This window comes from Bufo bufo, chromosome 1 (genome assembly GCF_905171765.1).
Source record: "Bufo bufo chromosome 1, aBufBuf1.1, whole genome shotgun sequence".
NCBI lineage: Eukaryota > Metazoa > Chordata > Amphibia > Anura > Bufonidae > Bufo > Bufo bufo.
In genome coordinates, this window is record NC_053389.1 from 718496044 (window position 1) to 718517772 (window position 21729).

The 21729-nt window shown below is 47.3% G+C and overlaps 1 protein-coding gene across 1 annotated transcript in view; it reads left to right on the forward strand.

The window, feature by feature from the left end:
• The first annotated feature begins 8506 nt into the window (after positions 1-8506).
• MAP2K1 (mitogen-activated protein kinase kinase 1) overlaps positions 8507-21729 on the forward strand; it is a 78152-nt gene continuing 64929 nt past the window's right edge. The window contains exon 1 of the mRNA XM_040414296.1: positions 8507-8756. Coding sequence (XP_040270230.1) covers positions 8677-8756 — 80 coding nt within the window. The 5' untranslated portion in view covers positions 8507-8676. The remainder of the gene's footprint in view (positions 8757-21729) is intronic.

A 21729-nucleotide genomic window follows, 5' to 3' on the forward strand; every position in this document is an offset into this window, starting at 1 on the left:
CGTGGCCCCGAAAAAAATAAAGAACATGCCCTATTCTTGTCCGCAATTGCATTTCTATCATAGAACTGACCGCGTGCACTCTGCAAAATACGGAGCACACATGGACAGGTATCTGTGTTTTGCGGATCCGTGATTTGCGGATCGCAAAACACTTACGGCCATCTGAATGAGCCCTAAAAATGAGTTATTTGTATGCCAAAAAGATTCCATTGAAAAATATAAACTAGCTATACTGACAGAAAAAGTTATGCCTCTTGGAATGTGGTGAAGAAAAGCAAAGTGAAATATCCAGAAGCTTCGTCCTTATGGCGCTAAAAACTGAAATCATTATTTTGGATGGTGTCAGGTGGAAACACATCTAAAATAGATATATTTTCCTTCAAATATTCTGAGAAAAGTACATAGTCTGTTAGCAAGTGGCTTATCTTTTGTGTGCAGTAGCTCACATTTACTAATGTCAGTACACCTAGACACTGAACATTAAGTTAACATGGGCTAACTAACTAATGATATTGAAATTAGGTGCATTGCGCACCAAAAGTTAAAGGGTTTATCCTGGAAATAATATTGATGACCTGTCCTCAGGATCAGTGGGTGTCTAACAGCTGAGACCCCCTGCCGATCAGTAGTTAGGAGAGCACCGCGGCCTCTTCCTAGGCCAAGTGACGTCACTGTACATCAGTCACATGGCCTAGTTGCAGCGCAGCTCTGTTGAAGTGACTGGGGCCGAATGGCAATACCAAGCACTGCCACTATACCATGTACGGCGCTGTGCTTGGTGAGCTTCCAGGAGCGTTGCAGCTACCTGAAACAACTGATCGTCATGGGTGTCGGGAATCGGACCCCTGCCGATGTGACAATGATGACCTATCCCGAGGATAGGTCATCATTTTAATTTCCTGGATAACCCCTTTAACATGGCGACGACACAACAGTCAGGAGAAATTTAATGTAACCACATTTACTATAGTTAGTTGTGATTTTAGGGGTTGTCTAAGACTTGGGGGGGGGGGGGATAGTTGGGCATGGTGTGAGAATGGGGAAAAAAAAACAAAAAACACTCACCTGATCGTGTTAATCTGGTTACAACGCTGCAACTCCTGGCCTTGTCGGGCTAGAAGTGATTCCGCCCCTCTGATCATCTGTTTGAGAAGCCATCAGTCCTCGCAGTAGGACTTCTCCCAGCTCACCAAGCACAGCACTTCACTTCAATGGAGCTGAGCTGCGCCTAGGCCATGTGACCGATGAACGTGACGTCAGGGAAATCTGAGCCTAGGGAAAGATGTAGAAGGCCACAGCGCTACTGCGAGCACCACTGCCTTCTCAGCTGCCTGGTGGGGGGCCCGGGTGTTGGACCCTCACAGATCAGATACTGATGATCTATCCAGAGCATAGGTCATCAGTAGGGATGAGCGAATTTCATATTTTGAAGTTTCGTGTGCGGGTTCGTGTTGTGGTATTTACTGAATTGCGTTATGGATTCCGTTACCACGGACCATAACGCAATTTCATGACGGAATGCACTCTAAAGGCATTCCGTTATTCCTTCTGTCATAACAGAAGTTAATGGGCTGCAAATCTGTTGCAATTCCACAGCAAAATCTACATATGTTGAACGCAAATTGTGCTGTTGATTTCACCCTGTGCATTAATAAAGAGTGAAATTCTCAAGATCTTCACACAGGAAAAGTCTGTAGCATGTTCTTATTTCCATTATGAGTTTCCCCCATGTATTTTAGTGAAAATTGCCACCGATTTGGGATGTGGAATCTGCACTGCAAGTCTGTGGCAGTACTGAACCATCTAGACGGCCTTATGGAAACAGCAGAACTTTGTCACAGTAATACTTTGTGGTTATGATGTGTGCTTTCTGGCTGCACTGTAAGCAGCGTGTGAATGACACCACTGATGTGTGCTTTGTGCACAGTATATGTACTTTTACTGCCCCCTCAGGGTACTTTCACAATAGCGTTATTCTTTTCCGGCATTGAGTTCCGTCCTAGGGGCGCAATACTGGAAAAAAACTGATCAGTTTTAGCCTAATGCATTCTGAATGGAGAGCAATCCGTTCAGGATGCATCAGGATGTCTTCAGTTCAGTCTTTTTGACTTCTCAGGACGGAGATAATACCGCAGCATGCTGCAGTTTTATCTCCGTCCAAAATTCCGGAACGCCGGATCCACAATTTTTTTCCCCATTGAAATGCATTAACGCCGGATCCTGCCCCGAGTTTTCCGGAAAAACTGATCCGTCATTGCGGTCTGCGCATGCTCAGACCGCAAAAAATGTGAAAAATAAATAAATGCCGGATCCGTTTTTCCAGGTGACACCGGAGAGACGGATCTGGCATTTTAATGCACTTTTCATACGGATAAGGATCCTGATCCGTCTGACAAATGCCATCAGTTGGCATTAGTTTTGACGGATTCGGCAGGCAGTTTCGGCTACGGAACTGCCTGCCGGAATCCTCTGCCGCAAGTGTGAAAGTACCCTTAGGAAGTGTTTTGGATTTCAGATTGTCACAGGGTATCAATCACAGAACAAATGCACCAAACGGATATGCTGGCTAGTCATAGACTTTTGCCAATATATTCCTGTCAGGAAAATATCGGAGCCCATCATGCACCACGTCACGGTCACTCAGCATGGCAAGGGGTCCTACCACTAAGCTACCTATGGTGTGAACACGGTCTGAAGGTGATGTAATCCAGCTCACAGCCAAGCTTCCACACAACCGCCTAGCAGGACCACTAGTGCAATGTGAACAAAGCAAGACTGTAAGCCACACCCATATCAGACCATGTGATGGAGGTTACCAGGTGCAAAAGAGAGTGTTTGAATGCCAGGTAAAGGCACATACACTACATATAAAACAAGACACAAACACAGAAATATAGTGGCAATTCTGGGGGAGCTGCTCAACCCCTAACACTGTAGCGTGTTTTTCATTGGGGGAGCAGTCCCACCACATGTGGACTGCAGCAAACGACTATCCCCAGCAAAAAAAATTGCATATGGTGGAGGATGCCGGCACGGTCCACATGCACCACAAAGGCATCCTACACAAAACGGAGCATTGTGCGGATGAAAATATAATCATATAAATCACAGAAAAAATGCACCAAACGGATATGCCACTGACTATACTGGCTAGTCATAAATGCAGATATTAAAAGCTGAGACTTTTGCCAATATATTCCTGTCAGGAAAATATCGGAGCCCATCATGCACCACGTCACGGTCACTCAGCATGGCAAGGGGTCCTACCACTACGCTACCTATGGTGTGAACAAGGTCTGAAGGTAGCTTAGTGGTAGGACCCCTTGTCATGCTGAGTGACCGTGACGTGGTGCATGATGGGCTCCGATATTTTCCTGACAGGAATATATTGGCAAAAGTCTCAGCTTTTAATATCTGCATTTATGACTAGCCAGTATAGTCAGTGGCATATCCGTTTGGTGCATTTTTTCTGTGATTTATATGATTATATTTTCTTCCGCACAATGCTCCGTTTTGTGTAGGATGCCTTTGTGGTGCATGTGGACCGCGCCGGCATCCTCCACCGTATGCAAATTTTTTTGCTGGGGATAGTCGTTTGCTGCGGTCCACATGCAGTGGGGCTGCTCCCCCAATGAAAAACACGCTACAGTGTTAGGGGCTGAGCAGCTCCCCCAGATTTGCCACTATATTTCTGTATTTGTGTCACAGGGTATCAAACTGTTTTATAGACTTATGAAAAGTGGAAAAACACAGATCCCAGCGTGTCACAAATATAGAATGTGAATATGTCATACCAGCAGTCAGAAGCCAGAAGTGTTGGCAATAAATTCTGCACTGCGTACTGTTTATCCATAAGGCTTTCATTTGGAGAGATGAGCAGATAGCATGTCACCCACCCTGCTTGTGTTAGGACATTCTGTGTGGGGCTCAAAGCGGGCAACACCTACCCCATATTGCAGGGACCCCCCAGAGCGGATAGCTTGGGGACATGGGCACTTTTCCTGTCAGGTGGTTTTAATGTTCTGGCAGTTTCAGTGTTGCTGTGTGGTTGCTTTTTCCCCCCCCCCCATCCCTCTCTTATGTTGACAGGTCTTACCTGGTTTTATCCGGATCCAGCTGGTCCTGTCAGAAGTGGATATTGATGGCTGGAAGATGATTGGCCAGTTGTACAAGCGGCGGGAAATCCTCATCAGCTGATTGGAGAAGCAGTCCTGTAGCTTGGATCGCTGTGTGAATAAAAGACGGGACATAGCTATCAGCTGCTGCAGTGTTAAGAAGATCCGGACCTGAGCCCCGCCCTCCCTCCCCTTTTTTTCGTCGTGTTGCTTATTAGGGGGAAAAAGTCATCCAGCTATTGCTGGTTGGGCTTGTTTATCATTGGGTAAAAGTCACCCAGCTAATGCTGGGTGGGCTTGGTTGTTATTGGTTTTATTGGTCTATTAATTGACCTTGGTTCATGGTTTTATTAAAGATTCACTGGTTCATTACATTTAAGTAACCCCATAATAAAGCAACACGGCCTATTTTATCCAACTAAGTGTTTGGTGTCTTATTTACTGGTTATAGTTATGGTTGGGTCATTATGTGTCCTATGTCCTACATGCTGCTGCCGCCTTTTCCTTTTTCCGTCCAGAGTGCGGGTGTCACGCTTTGGTGTGGGAGGGAAACACCACACCAAGCATAGGAGGGTAAGGAGTGAGGGAATAAGGCCTGGAAACTAGGGAAAGAAGATGGACACCTTCTAGTGCAAACTCTAACCAAAATCCTGACTGACTACCAGTATGAACAGACCCCAGAGGTAGGTGAGTTCATACGCAGGAATACCTACAGTCCTAACTAGCCCTATAGGACCCTGGTACTAATGTCAGGGACGAGACTACCTGTTCCTCCTAAAGGAAGGACAGACAGGAGTCTCCTTCAGGCCTAATACAAGCAATAGGGAAATGCAGCACACAGAACCCATACAAAAGGGAAAGGAACGACTTAACTTCAAAGGAACAATGGAAGCACCAGGAACTCAGCCGAGATCCAACCACAATCTATCCAAAGGTCCAAACAGAAGCTATAAACCGCACAGCATTGTGGGAGAAGCAACTATAAATAGAGAAGGTTAAATGACCCTAAGGCCGAGTTCATGACCCGTGCCCCTGCTGCGGCCCGCAAATTGCGGGCCACAATGCACGATCGACGGCCGTAGGTCAGCCGCATCGGATTGCGGACCCATTCACTTTAATGGGTCCGCGATCCGCCCATTCCGCAAAAAGATAAGACATGTTCTATCTTTTTGCGGAACGGAAGTACTCCGTAGTGCTTCCGAGGGGTCCCGTTCCGTGCGGCCGTTCCGCAATTCAGGATTTGCGGACCCATTGAAGTGAATGGGTCCGCATCCGTGATGCGGAATGTACACGGAACTGTGGCCGTGTTTTGCCACCCGCAATTTGCGGGCCACAATACGGCCACGGATCACACACGTTCGTGTGAACTAGGCCTAATAGCCACACCTGTGGAAAGAAGGTGTGGCAAGCACCAGAAACAACACAGACGTCATTTGATCCAAACGAAAAACATGTCAGATCAAACCACGTGTTGCCAGTCTCACCGATCTCCTGCCACCTGTCAGCAGGAACGTCAGTGACCGCGGTAACAACAGGGAGGCAGCTGCGCCATCTTAGAGCGTGACTAAAGTGAGTACGCGGCTTCTTCTTGTATATACTGTAGTGATATGGACCAAGCTGGTACAATCTGGGCATCTCCTGTATATAATTATATATGTACAGCTAGTATAAGTTATACATCTTCTTATATACACTGCTCAAAATAATAAAGGGAACACTTAAACAACACAATGTAACTCCAAGTCAATCACACTTCTGTGAAATCAAACTGTCCACTTAGGAAGCAACACTGAGTGACAATCAATTTCACATGCTGTTGTGCAAATGGGATAGACAACAGGTGGAAATTATAGGCAATTAGCAAGACACCCCCAATAAAGGAGTGGTTCTGCAGGTGGTGATCACAGACCACTTCTCAGTTTGTATGCTTCCTGGCTGATGTTTTGGTCACTTTTGAATGCTGGCGGTGCTTTCACTCTAGTGGTAGCATGAGACGGAGTCTACAACCCACACAAGTGGCTCAGGTAGTGCAGCTTATCCAGGATGGCACATCAATGCGAGCTATGGCAAGAAGGTTTGCTGTGTCTGTCAGCGTAGTGTCCAGAGCATGGAGGCGCTACCAGGAGACAGGCCAGTACATCAGGAGACGTGGAGGAGGCCGTAGGAGGGCAACAACACAGCAGCAGGACCGCTACCTCCGCCTTTGTGCAAGGAGGAACAGGAGGAACACTGCCAGAGCCCTGCAAAATGACCTCCAGCAGGCCACAAATGTGCATGTGTCTGCTCAAACGGTCAGAAACAGACTCCATGAGGGCCCGACGTCCACAGGTGGGGGTTGTGCTTACAGCCCAACACCGTGCAGGACGTTTGGCATTTGCCAGAGAACACCAAGATTGGAAAATTCGCCACTGGCGCCCTGTGCTCTTCACAGATGAAAGCAGGTTCACACTGAGCACATGTGACAGACGTGACAGAGTCTTGAGACGCCGTGGAGAACGTTCTGCTGCCTGCAACATTCTCCAGCATGACCGGTTTGGCATTGGGTCAGTAATGGTGTGGGGTGGCATTTCTTTGGAGGGCCGCACAGCCCTCCATGTGCTCGCCAGAGGTAGCCTGACTGCCATTAGGTACCGAGATGAGATCCTCAGACCCCTTGTGCGACCATATGCTGGTGCGGTTGGCCCTGGATTCCTCCTAATGCAAGACAATGCTAGACCTCATGTGGCTGGAGTGTGTCAGCAGTTCCTGCAAGACGAAGGCATTGATGCTATGGACTGGCCCGCCCATTCCCCAGACCTGAATCCAATTGAGCACATCTGGGACATCATGTCTCGCTCTATCCACCAACGTCACGTTGCACCACAGACTGTCCAGGAGTTGGCAGATGCTTTAGTCCAGGTCTGGGAAGAGATCCCTCAGGAGACCGTCCGCCACCTCATCAGGAGCATGCACAGGCGTTGTAGGGAGGTCATACAGGCACGTGGAGGCCACACACACTACTGAGCCTCATTTTGACTTGTTTTAAGGACATTACATCAAAGTTGGATCAGACTGTAGTGTGTTTTTCCACTTTAATTTTGAGTGTGACTCCAAATCCAGACCTCCATGGGTTGAAAAATTTCATTTCCATTTTTTTATTTTTGTGTGATTTTGTTGTCAGCACATTCAACTATGTAAAGAACAAAGTATTTCAGAAGAATATTTAATTAATTCAGATCTAGGATGTGTTATTTTTGTGTTCCCTTTATTTTTTTGAGCAGTGTATAATGATATGGAGCATGCTGGTATACCCTGGGCATCTCCTGTATATAATTATATATGTACAGCTGGTATAAGTTATACATCTTCTTGTATATAGTGACATGGACCATGCTGGTATACCCTGGGCATCTCCTGTATATAATTATATATGTACAGCTGGTATACGTTATACATCTTCTTGTGTATAGTGATATGGACCATGCTGGTATACCCTGGGCATCTCCTGTATATAATTATATATGTACAGCTGGTATACGTTATACATCTTCTTGTGTATAGTGATATGGACCATGCTGGTATACCCTGGGCATCTCCTGTATATAATTATATAGCCAGTTTCATAAATACAAAACTGCTGACAGATGTCCTTTCGGGCTCATGCACACAAATGTATTTTCTTTCCCTGTGTGTTCCGTTTTTTTTTTTTTTTTTTTGCGGACCATATACATTCATTTCGCAAAAAATAACGGAAGTTACTCCGTGTGCATTCCGTTTCCGTATGTCTGTTCTGCAAAAAAATAGAACATGTCCTATTATTGTCCACATTACGGACAAGGATAAGACTGTTCTATTAGGGGCCAGCTGTTCCGTTCTGCAAAATACAGAATGCGCATGGACGTCATCCGTATTTTTTGCGAACCGTAAAATACAGACGGTCGTGTGCACGAGCCCGTAAAGTGAGAACCACAGCAGGGCCTGCCATGTGAACACAGCCTAAAGATCATGTTTGCGGCACCATCCAAACTAGCCTACGTCTAACCCCAGAGATCAGCCCTAGAACTCACCCATTCTCAGGTTTTGCGGCGGTCTCAGTGGTCAGACCCCCTTTGTGTTCAGTGATTTATATCCCATTCATTACATGTCCCAGTGACAGGTAATAAAACATTGAGGTGGTAAACAAAAAATGGAAAATCCAGTACTGATTACACTTCCTATGAGGACTGGCATCGCTAAATGATAGACGTCTTTTAAAAACCACACAAGCCATTAAAAAGCTGTTTTGAAGGAAACCGCAGGCATATATTTTCCTACAGAACCGTCTCAGAAATGAGCGTCCAGCTGCGCCTCTCTCCTGTGGCACCAGGTGGCGCTGCTGCTCTCCGCTGTACTCCGGCATGACGTGTTTCCGCGGTCCCTCTGTCTGGGCTCCTCCCATTGGCTGCTGCTGCCGCTGATAGCAGGGCTGAAGGTAACGCACTCATTCCACCCCCCCCTGAGATCGGAGAGAGTAACAGCCGAGGGACGGGGACAGCCACACCGACCTACAGCTGTGGAGCACGCTGCCAAGCCCAGGCAAAACATGCCCAAAAGAAAGCCCGGACCCATCCAGCTCAACCCCACCCCTGATGGGACCGCTGTGAACGGGACCCCGTCTGCAGAGTAAGTGACCGCGGGGGGTGATGGAGGCGGGGGCCCCTGTGGTGGTGGCCCACCGGTTACCTATGAGGCAGGCTCCTACCAGTCATTTCCCGCCTTCTCCAGTGCTGAGACTTTTCCTCCAGTGGACGGGAGAGACACTTGATGCACAGGTCCCCATGTCACTCCCTGATGCAGGGCAGTGCCAGGCTCTGCTGGTATCCCCCTGCTTTGCAGATATATAGTGAAGCCCCACTGTGTGCTACTGGGCATTGCAAGCTAATTGCAAATGTATTCAGGTACTAGAGATATATCACCCAAATACTCACTGTGCCACTCACCATGCCCCAGAACCAATGGGGGCAACTGAACCCTGTAAACTGCCCCTCGGGGTGAATGGCACAGTACACCATGGTCTTCTCTCCTAATGCTCCAACTTCCATTCAGTCTTCCCCATTCTTTAGAAATGTAATACCGAAGAGTCTGACCAGAGAGGGGGAAACACTAAAATATATATATATATAGGGGTTTCTGTTGATTTATGTGCGTTAGAGTATGGCGCCTCCGTTACGCCATGGGCTGCGTCTTGGTTCTTATATAATATTGACACCTATATCTGCAGAAAGTGATGAGGGAGGCAGCGCTGGGTGTTCGGGTGCCTGGTATAACGGGTGCTCCCTTCGGTCTGGGTGTGTCTGGCTGGGAAGGTGTGGAGTGAGCAAGCCCTAGGACAAGAATGTGCAGAGTGCAGCTTTCCTCCTCCTCCTCCTGCAGTGAGTCTCCATTCCAGGCCTGTAAGTGTCCAGACATGCTCAGCTAGGACCCTCCATCGCCATCTTTGTTATGGTGGACACCTGACGGGGTCTCCACTATCCCCCCTTCCCCAGTACTGTCAGATCGCTTCCTCTATAGGACAGAGAAGGGTCTGGCTTGTCATGCCAGCACAAGTCTTTAGGCTGAAATGAATGTGTGAGGGGGCTGAGGGTTGGTATCCTGCCCAGTGCCAGCAAGAATCCACGCTGTGTCAGGTTACTGGCTGTGTACATTAGGAGAAATGACACCCACACAGTCGGGTCACATTATTATGACCACTTCCTAATTTCATTGTCGGCAGCGCGTAGCTCATGAAGGAAGTCGCGTGTTGTGAGCTGGCTCGGTGGGTATATAAAGGGGTGGTGAGCTGGCTCGGTGGGTATATAAAGGGGTGGTGAGCTGGCTCGGTGGGTATATAAAGGGGTGGTGAGCTGGCTCGGTGGGTATATAAAGGGGTGGTGAGCTGGCTCGGTGGGTATATAAAGGGGTGGTGAGCTGGCTCGGTGGGTATATAAAGGGGTGGTGAGCTGGCTCGGTGGGTATATAAAGGGGTGGTGAGCTGGCTCGGTGGGTATATAAAGGGGTGGTGAGCTGGCTCGGTGGGTATATAAAGGGGTGGTGAGCTGGCTCGGTGGGTATATAAAGGGGTGGTGAGCTGGCTCGGTGGGTATATAAAGGGGTGGTGAGCTGGCTCGGTGGGTATATAAAGGGGTGGTGAGCTGGCTCGGTGGGTATATAAAGGGGTGGTGAGCTGGCTCGGTGGGTATATAAAGGGGTGGTGAGCTGGCTCGGTGGGTATATAAAGGGGTGGTGAGCTGGCTCGGTGGGTATATAAAGGGGTGGTGAGCTGGCTCGCTGGGTATATAAAGGGGTGGTGAGCTGGCTCGCTGGGTATATAAAGGGGTGGTGAGCTGGCTCGCTGGGTATATAAAGGGGTGGTGAGCTGGCTCGCTGGGTATATAAAGGGGTGGTGAGCTGGCTCGCTGGGTATATAAAGGGTGTGATAGGCTGTCTGCACACATTCCTCGTCGCTGTCATGGGTAAAAGGGATGATTTTTCAGAGTAGTAAAAAGGGATGATTACTGGCTTTCGGGGGCGAGGATGCAAAACTGTTCTCGTGGTGCAGGTGTATCATGAGTGGACAAGTGGCAGCATTGTGAATAAGTGACGTGGACACTGCGGAGCACAACGTGTCACTGATGTGAGGTGAACATCAGCTATGGAGGTGCGCGAGGGCGGAGCAACTTCTTCAGTGGAGCAACTCGCGACCAAAATGAATCGGGGCTAACCAGACGTGTGCCTAAAACGACAGTGCAGCGGATCCTGCTGCGTATGGTTCTCAGAAGCAGACGGATGGTCACCGCACCTCTGTGAAAGAAGTTGTATCGGCAGAAAAGGCTTAAATTTTGAGGCAATATCCGAATTGGACCTCTGCTTAATTGACAAAGGGCTGCCTTCTGAGTGTTTTTTTTTTTTTTTTTTTTTTCTACTTCATGGAACGGCTAGATGTCATGTCAGGCGAGAAACACGGGAGAAGAAACACCCTACAACCATTACAGGAAGAACACAAGCTGGTGGTGGCAGCGTTATGGTGTGGGGAATGGTTTCATGGCATTCTTTGGGCCCACTCATCCATGTGGCAGGTGCTTTCAACCGATTTGGGTTTAAGTCCATCCTTGCAGATCAGGTACACCCTTACATGCTGATGATCTTCCCTGTGGCGGATGGGATCCTCCAGCAAGACAACGCGACATGTCACACGGCATCTAGAAATGTCTGAAATTGGCTGGAAGAGCATGACCAAGACAAGAAAAACAAGAAAAAACCGGCTGCGCCTTTGTGACATACGTATAAAACATTTTTGCTACATTTTCAAGTATTGGCAATATATTGTAACAATACCTATGATACATTATACACTGTAAGGCATTTATACGCTGATCAGCCATAACATTAAAATCAGCTGGATCCTACATAGCTGTGACCCGTCGAGGCATGGACTCCACAAGACCTCAGAAGGTGTCCTTTTGGCATCTGGCAACTGCATGTTAAAGCATGTCGGATATATGAAAGAGGGAGCTCTGTGATGTACAGTTGAGTAGAAAGCAGAGTCAATCCTCACAGGACTCCTAGAAGAGACGGTGTGAGTCCTGATTACCCCGCCCACAAAGGATGATTGACAGCCTTTTCTGTATAGGCCTGGACCACAGGCCAATATCGGGAGCATTTGTTAACGATAATTGCCTGCTTCTCAGAGGAGGTGAGAGCAAAAGTCACGTCCTCTATATAGGGATGAGGGATCGCTGGTGTGATCGCCTGTCCTCCTAGAGAATCGTTGTTTACACAGGATGATCTGATGCCCAGAAACAATGATTCTGCTGACCACATCAGCAATGCTTTCACACAATGAATGTGATCAGCCGAACCTGTAGGCTTCATTCACATGACGGTGAAAAATGGCCGTTGCACAGCCATTTGAAGAACCAATTGAATAGAACCATTCACAGGGCCATTTTTTTTTTTTTTTTTTAAATAAAATAAAAATAAGACGTACTATTTTTGGCCGTTTTCACAGCCAGACGGATCCCATTGAAATGAATGGGACCGTTTTTAACAGTTGTTTAGACAAGAGTGCATTCAGGGGTTAAAAGTAAAAAAAAAACTAAAAAAAAACTCATCCACTTGCTAGCATGGGAAAACTCACTCCTCGCTTTAGGACCTGATGCTCCAAGCGTATTGATGTCATGTGATGTGACGTCATCATGCTGGGAGCACAGGTCCTGCTGCCTCCAGTGAGGAACGAGTGTTCTATCACATTTAAATGAATGAGGTGAGTATTTCTATTGGACTGCACTCCTGTCTGCGACGTTTCGGCTCATACATTAGCCTTTCTCAAGTCTTGAGAAAGGCTCCTGTATGAGCCGAAACGTTGCTCCGTGCCACTTTATGGGTGAATAAAGTTTCTTCACTGACAATTTTGAAAGTCTACAGGAGTACAGTACAATTTTTCTTTCTACACTCACCTAAAGAATTATTAGGAACACCTGTTCTATTTCTCATTAATGCAATTATCTAGTCAACCAATCACATGGCAGTTGCTTCAATGCATTTAGGGGTGTGCTCCTGGTCAAGACAATCTCCTGGACTCCAAACTGAATGTCAGAATGGGAAAGAAAGGTGATTTAAGCAATTTTGAGCGTGGCATGGTTGTTGGTGCCAGACGGGCCATTCTGAGTATTTCACAATCTGCTCAGTTACTGGGATTTTCACACACAACCATTTCTAGGGTTTACAAAGAATGGTGTGAAAAACATCCAGTATGCGGCAGTCCTGTGGGCAAAAATGCCTTGTGGATGCTAGAGGTCAGAGGAGAATGGGCCGACTGATTCAAGCTGATAGAAGAGCAACGTTGACTGAAATAACCACTCGTTACAACCGAGGTATGCAGCAAAGCATTTGTGAAGCCACAACACGCACAACCTTGAGGTGGATGGGCTACAACAGCAGAAGACCGCACCGGGTACCACTCATCTCCACTACAAATAGGAAAAAGAGGCTACAATTTGCACAAGCTCACCAAAATTGGACTGTTGAAGACTGGAAAAATGTTGCCTGGTCTGATGAGTCTCGATTTCTGTTCATTGTTCAAATGGTCCGAATTTGGCGTAAACAGAATGAGAACATGTATCCATCCTCTGATGGCTACTTCCAGCAGGATAATGCACCATGTCACAAAGCTCGAATCATTTCAAATTGGTTTCTTGAACATGACAATGAGTTCACTGTACTAAAATGGCCCCCACAGTCACCAGATCTCAACCCAATAGAGCATCTTTGGGATGTGGTGGAACGGGAGCTTCGTGCCCTGGATGTGCATCCCTCAAATCTCCATCAACTGCAAGATGCTATCCTATCAATATGGGCCAACATTTCTAAAGAATGCTATCGGCACCTCGTTGAATCAATGCCACGTAGAATTAAGGCAGTTCTGAAGGCAAAAGGGGGTCCAACACTGTATTATTATGGTGTTCCTAATAATTCTTTAGGTGAGTGTATACTAGTGGGTAAGCACCTATTCCCATACTTGGGCTCTGCACCCGTTTCCCACTTTTTTGGATGGTGCTTCTGGTGATATATATAATTTTATTCTGAGGTACACTATGGTGGGCATTTGATGTCCAGGGGGGGCATAAAATATACTGAGGGCACTGCAGGGGTTGGGACGTAAAGATACCCCAATGATCTACATCTGGTTTTTAACGCCCGTTGACAACTGATGCAAAATAGCTGAAAGGCGGTGAAAAAAAGGATGCGCACACTGATGCAAAATGGTTATGAGAAACTGCCAGTGTGTTTTTTTTTTTTTTTTTGTTTTGTTTTTTTTTTCAATGTCCAAACAAAATGTTAGAAATGTTTGCAAATTTATTAAAAAGGTAAAACTAACATTTCACATGGACATAAGTATTCAGACCCTTTGCTCTGACACTTGAAGTTTAACTCTGGGGGGCTTCCATTTCTCTTGATCATCTCTGTGATGTTTCTACACCTTGATTGGAGTCCACATGCGGTAAATTCAGTTGTTCAGTTGATTGGACATGATTTGGAAAGACACAGCCCTGTCTATATAAAGTCTCACAGCTGGCAATGCATATCAGCAAAAACCAAACCCTGACAAAGCTTTGAGTGAAACCCGGATCGGGTGTTTGATCTTTGTATACACTGCTTTCATCTCATTGAAATATTGTGAGTATATTAAACCCCTTTTGCATTTGACCCTGGGTGACTGTGCTTCACTATTGCTGCGACCTTTTGGTTTTCCACAAAAGCACGTATAGGAGTGAAGGAGGCTTCAGGTGGCTTTCGGTGCTTACCCTTGTCCATTAGTTCGAATGGCTCTGACTTGATGAACTTCTTCCGGGACTTTTAGAGGCAGCGCGGTCCAACCAAAAACGCAACTAGACTGTATGTGAATATCTACCCACTTCACAATTGGGCACCTACGACGCCAAATATTATTTATAACGTACAAGGGGAAGTTTTTATTATTTTATTGTCTCATAAGCAGAAAAGAACTGCCTGTAGAGCTCAGAGACAGGATTGTGTGAAGGCCCAGGGTCTGAATTCTTATGTCAATACAATAGTTTTTTTCTTTTCAATAAATTAGCAAAGATTTCTAACATTCTGTTTTCACTTTCTCATTATGGGGTATTGAGGGCAGAATGATGCGGAAAGCCTGAAATTTTATTGGTTTTATTTTTTCATTTTAGCACAAGACCACCACATAACAAAATGTGAAAAAAGTGAAAGGGTCTGAAGACTTTACGAATGCACTGTATATAATGTCCCTCATAGTGACTTCCAGTATAAATATTTGGCTCCATATTGGCCTCAGCATATATAGTGCCACCAACCTTCACATGCCTACATGTTTAAAAAAAAAATTAAAAAAAAAAATATATATATATATTTACAGTAAGTCCACCCCTCACATTTTTGTAAATATTTTATTATATCTTTCCCTGGGACAACACTGAAGATCTGACACTTTGAAAAAAATGTACAGTAGTCAGTGTACAGCTTGTATAACGGTGTATATTTGGTGTGCCCTCAAAATAACTCGCACAGCCATTAATGTGTAAACCGCGAGCAACAAAAGTGAGTACACCCCTAAGTGAAAATGACCAAATTGTGCCCAATTAGCCATTTTCCCTCCCCGGTGTCATGTGACTCCTTAGTGTTACAAGGTCTCAGGTGTGAATAGGGAGCAGGTGGGTTACATTTGGTGTTATCACTCTCACATTCTCTTACTGGTCACTGGAAGTTCAACATGGCACCTCATGGCAAAGAACTCTCCGAGGATCTGAAAAAGGAATTGTTGCTCTACATAAAGATGGCATAGGCCAGGGATGCTCAACCTGCGGCCCTCCAGCTGTTGTAAGAAATACAACTTCCACCATGCCTTGCTGTCCGGGCATGCTGGGAATTGTAGTTTTGCCGCAGGTTGGCATCCCTGGCCTAGGCTATAAGAATGCCAACTCCCTGACACTGAGATGCAGCACGGTGGCCAAGACCATACAGCGGTTTAACAAGTCAGGTTCCACTCAGAACAGGCCTCGCCATGGTCGACCAAAGAAGTTGAGTGCACGTGCTCAGCGTCATATATAGAGGTTGTCTTTTCCAAACAGACGTATGAGTGCTGTCAGCATTGCTGCAGAGGTTACAGGGGTGGGGGGTCAGGGGGTCAGCCTGTCAGTGCTCAGACCATACACTGCACACCGCATCAATGGTTTGAATGGTTGTCGTCCCAGAAGGAAGCCTCTGCTAAAGATGATGCACAAGAAAGTCTGCTTGTCTTCAGAAAACTGCAGGCTAAGGCCTCTTTCACACGGGCGTTGCGGGAAATAGTGCTGGTGCGTTGCGGGAACACCCGCGATTTTTGCGAGTGCAAAACATTGTAATGCGTTTTGCACTTGCGTGAGAAAAATCGCACATGTTTGGTACCCAAACCCAAACTTCTTCACAGAAGTTCAGGCTTGGGATCGGTGTTCTGTAGATTGTATTATTTTCCCTTATAACATGGTTATAAGGGAAAATAGCATTCTGAATACAGAATGCATAGTAAAACAGCGCTGGAGTGGTTAAAAAAAAAAGAAAAAAATCATTTAACTCACCTTAATCCACTTGAACGCGTAGCCCGGCATCTGCTTCTGTCCCCTTTACTGACTAGGACCTGTGGTGAGCATTAATTATAGTTCAAGGACCTGTGATGACGTCACTCCGGTCATCACATGGTACGTCACATGATCTTTTACCATGGTGATTCACAGGTCCTTGAACTATAATTAATGCTCACCACAGGTCCTAGTCAGTAAAGGGGACAGAAGCAGATGCCGGGCTACGCGTTCAAGTGGATTAAGGTGAGTTAAATGATTTGTTGTTGTTTTTTAACCCCTCCAGCGCTGTTTGCTATTATTTTCCCTTATAACCATGTTATAAGGGAAAATAATAATGATTGGGTCTCCATCCCGATCGTCTCCTAGCAACCATGCGTGAAAATCGCACCGCATCCGCACTTGCTTGCGGATGCTTGTGATTTTCACGCAACCCCATTCACTTCTATGGGGCCTGCGTTGCGTGAAAAACGCAGAATATAGAGCATGCTGCGATTTTCACGCAACGCACAAGTGATGTGTGAAAATCACCGCTCATGTGAACAGCCCCATAGAAATGAATGGGTCGGTGTTCAGTGCGGGTGCAATGCGTTCACCTCACGCATTGCATCCGCGCGGAATACTCGCCCGTGTGAAAGGGGCCTAAGGATATGGATTACTGGAACCACGTCCTGTGGTCTGATGAGACCAAGATAAATGGATTTGGTTCAGATGGTGTCAAGCGTGTGTGGCGGCAACTGGGTGAGGATTACAAAGACAAGTGTGTCTTGCCTACAGTCAAGCATGGTGGCGGGAGTGTCGTGGTTTGGGGCTACATGAGTGCTGCCAGCTGCGGGAGCTACAGTTCATTGAGGAAACCATGAATGCCAACATGAACTGTGACATACTGAAGCAGAGCATGATCCCCTCCCTCCCGAAACTGGGCCGGAGGGCAGCATTCCAACATAACGACCCCAAACACCTCCAAGACAAGCTCTGCCTTGCTATAAAGAAACTGAGGGTAGGGGCTCATGCACATGAAAGTATTTTCTTTCAGTTTTTTTGCGTACCGTATGCGGAACCATTCACTTGAATGGGTCCGCAAAAACAACAGAAGGTACTCAGTGTGCATTCAGTTTCCGTATTTCCGTTCCGCAAAAAAGTAGTGCATGTCCTATTATTGTCCGCAAATCACAGTCCAAAGCCCCATTCAAGTCAATGGTTCCGCAAAAAATACGGAACGCATCCGTATTTTGCGGCTCAATACTGTAGAAATGCTATGCCCAGCCCATATTGCTCATGTGTTTGGTGATTAATAAGTTACTGTTTTCCGTTTCCGATCCTCAGAAAAACGGATCGCATACGGAAACCATACGGATATGTTTTGTGGAATAACGGAACGGAAGAGGACTTAAATCAGAGAAAAAAAACCTTGGATACGGAACAACAGATCCGTGAAAAACGGACCGCAAATCGACAACGGTTGTGCGCATGAGCCCTAAAGGTGCTGGACTGGCCAAGCATGTCTCCAGACCTAAACCCTATTGAGCATCTGTGGGGCCTCCTGAAATGGAAGGGGGAGAAGCACAAGGTCTCTAGCATCCACCAGCTCCGTGATGTCGTCATGGAGGAGAGGAAGAGGATTCCAGTGGTGACCTGTGAACTCCATGCCCAAGAGAGTTAAGGCAGTGCTGGAAAATGATGGTGGCCACACCAAATATTCACATTTGGGCAAAATTTGGCCATTTTCACTTAGAGGTGTACTCCCTTTTGTTGCCAGCGGCTGTGTGTTAAGTTAGGCCTCTTTCACAGTGGCATGTGCGGCCCGTAATACACGAGCACAGTCCGTGGGGCAGCGGATCGCGGACCCATTCACTTGAATGGGTCCGCGATCCGGACGTTCCGCAAAAAGATAGAACATGTCCTATCTTTTTGCGGAACGGAAATATGGGACGAAACCCCACGGAAGCACTCCATAATGCTTCCGTAGGGTTCCGCATCTCCAGATTTGCAGACCCATTCAAGTTAATGGGTCCGCATCCATAATGCGGATTTCCCACGGAACGGCACCTGTGTATTGCGGATCCGCAAATACGGCAACGGGGCGCACACGCCAGTGTAAAAGAGGCCTTAGGCTACTTTCACATTAGCATTTTTTGCGGATCTGTCATGGATCTGCAAAAAAACGCTTCTGTTACAATAATACAACTTCATGGATCCGGTCAGTGGTGGGCAACCTTTTTTTTCAACTGAGCCAAATCTCGCCAAAACCACGATTGAAATTTATTTTGAGAGCCACATTTTTAAAACCGAAAATACATAGGATGGTACACTGTTTTTAGTTTCAATAAGTTTTTATTGAGAATATTGTGCATGCAAGTATCCACATAGGTCGGGTACTGTGGGACTCTTTGCACCGGCCCTGTCACGTGGACGTGACCAGAGCCTGTGCAAGGATTTTTTGGCAACACAAGCGAAGCTACATCTCGGTGACCCCCTTCTCCCACCGCCCCGCCCGCAGCTCACCTGGTCCTGGTTCTGTCTGCAGCAGCTGGCTTCTCCTCTGTGTGGTCCTGATATCTTCGATCTGGTTTGAGGACTGTACTTTTCGCCCTATAAGATGCACATAGGTTTTAGAGGAGTATAATCAGAAACAATATTTTCCATTATACCTCAGGTCAGACCACCAATCAGACCCCCAATGTTAATCATACCTCAGATCAGCCCCCTATATCAGCAGTCAGCACCCCATCCATCATGCCCATGTCAGCCCCCATCCATCATGCCCCCATGTCAGCCGTCATGCCCCTATGTCAGCCGTCAGCCCCCCATGTCAGCACCCCATCTATCATGCCCATGTCAGCCGTCAGCACCCCATCCATCATGCCCATGTCAGCCGTCAGCACCCCATCCATCATGCCCATGTCAGCCGTCAGCACCCCATCCATCATGCCCATGTCAGCCGTCAGCACCCCATCATGCCCATGTCAGCCCCCATCCATCATTACCCCCCATGTCAGCCATCAGCCCCCCATGTCAGCCATCATGCCCCCCATGTCAGCCGTCAGCACCCCATCCATCATGCCCATGTCAGCTGTCAGCCCCCATCCATCATGCCCCCCATGTCAGCCGTCATGCCCCTATGTCAGCCGTCAGCACCCCATGTCAGCCGTCAGCCATCAGCCCCCCATGTCAGCACTCCATCCATCATGTCCATGTCAGCCGTCAGCCCCCATCCATCATGCCCCCCATGTCAGCCATCATGACCTTATGTCAGCCGTCAGCACCCAATGTCAGCACCCCATCCATCATGCCCATGTCAGCCGTCAGCACCCCATCTATCATGCCCATGTCAGCCATCAGCACCCCATCATGCCCATGTCAGCCCCCATCCATCATTACCCCCCATGTCAGCCATCAGCCCCCCATGTCAGCCATCATGCCCCCCATGTCAGCCGTCAGCACCCCATCCATCATGCCCATGTCAGCTGTCAGCCCCCATCCATCATGCCCCCCATGTCAGCCGTCATGCCCCTATGTCAGCCGTCAGCACCCCATGTCAGCCGTCAGCCATCAGCCCCCCATGTCAGCACTCCATCCATCATGTCCATGTCAGCCGTCAGCCCCCATCCATCATGCCCCCCATGTCAGCCATCATGACCTTATGTCAGCCGTCAGCCCCCCATGTCAGCACCCCATCCATCATGCCCATGTCAGCCGTCAGCACCCCATCCATCATGCCCATGTCAGCCGTCAGCACCCATCCATCATTACTCCCATGTCAGCCATCATGCCCCCCATGACAGCCGTCAGCCCCCATCCATTATGCTCCCTAATGGGGGACAATGTTGGAGTCTGCACCATCGGGGGGGTGACATGATGAGGGACAATGTTGAAGTCGGTACCTGATATATCACTGGGGTCTGGCTGGAGTGGGGTCGGTCTGGTCCTGGCTCCAATCTCAGCTGGCTCTGCCTTAAGGTGTCTTCTCCAGAGTCCAGACTAGAGTCCAGCAGGGTCGGCCAAGTTCCAACAAGTCGTGCCTCAGTGTTACTCTGTGACTGTGTTCTTCTGCTGCCAGCCTGGAGGGGCAGCTTTTACAGGTCATAGCAGACAGAGCAGCTCCGCCTCCTCGCCTCCCTCCGCCGCGGCCCCACTGACAGTCAGTGACGCCTCCTTTGGCCTGAGCGCCGCACGGCACACATGTAGGCAGGACAGCCGCAGGCTGCCGCCCCCGAGAGGAGGGAGGGGAGCGGGCGCCGGGCACACAGAACAGTGCTCCAGACTAAAAAAAAATTCCAAGTAGCCATTGGCTCCTGAACTGAAAAATTTAGGAGCCAAATCAAATTTTTAGTTGCCAAATCGAAACTGAATCAAAATTTTGGTATCGTGACAACGCTACGCCGATCAGATCGGCGTAGGGTTGTTTTGAAACCAAAATTTTGATTCGCTTTCGTCACCATAAAAAAGTATTGTGATACTCAATACCGTGCAAAAAAAAAAAAACAACAAAAAAAGCTGTGTGCATTTCGCATTTTATGAAACATTCGGCCCATAATAGAACAGTCCTATGCTATTTTTTGGGGTGACAAGGTGACTAAAAAGGCTATGTAATATGTTTATTTATTTATTGTTTATATATTTTATATGTAAAATTGGGAAAGGGGGGATTTAAACTTAATATTTTAAAGTACTTTCACATTAGCGTTTTTCATTTCCGGCACTGAGTTCCGTCACAGGGGCTCTATACCGGAAAATAACTGATCAGTTTTATCCCCATGCATTCTGAATGGAGAGTAATCCGTTCAGGATGCATCAGGATGTCTTCAGTTCAGTCATTTTGACTGATCAGGCAAAAGATAAAACCGTAGCATGCTACGGTTTTATCTCCGGCGAAAAAAAATGAAGATTTGCCTGAATGCCGGCTCCGGCATTTTTCCCCATAGGAATGTATTAGTGCTGGATCCGGCATTCAAAATACCGGAATGCACCCGCACTAAATCCGGACCCATTCACTTCTATGGGGCTGTGCACATGAGCGGTGATTTTCACACATCACTTGTGCGTTGCGTGAAAATCGCAGCATGCTCTGTTGTGCGTTTTTCGCGCAACGCAGGCCCCATAGAAGTTAATGGGGCTGTGTGAAAATCGCAAGCAAGTGCGATTTTCACGCATGGTTCCTAGGATGAAAGTCTATTCACTGTATTATTTTCCCTTATAACATGGTTATAAGGGAAAATAATAGCATTCTGAATACAGAATGCTTAGTACAAGGTCAATATAATAAACATTGGTGGCGCAGTGCGCCCCCCCATCACCCCAATATAATAAACATTGGTGGTGCAGTGCGCCCCCCTCAATATAATAAACATTGGTGGCGCAGTGCGCCCCCCCTCAATATAATAAACATTGGTGGCGCAGTGCGCCCCCCCATCACCCCAATATAATAAACATTGGTGGCGCAGTGCGCCCCCCCTCAATATAATAAACATTGGTGGCGCAGTGCGCCCCCCCCATCACCCCAGTATAATAAA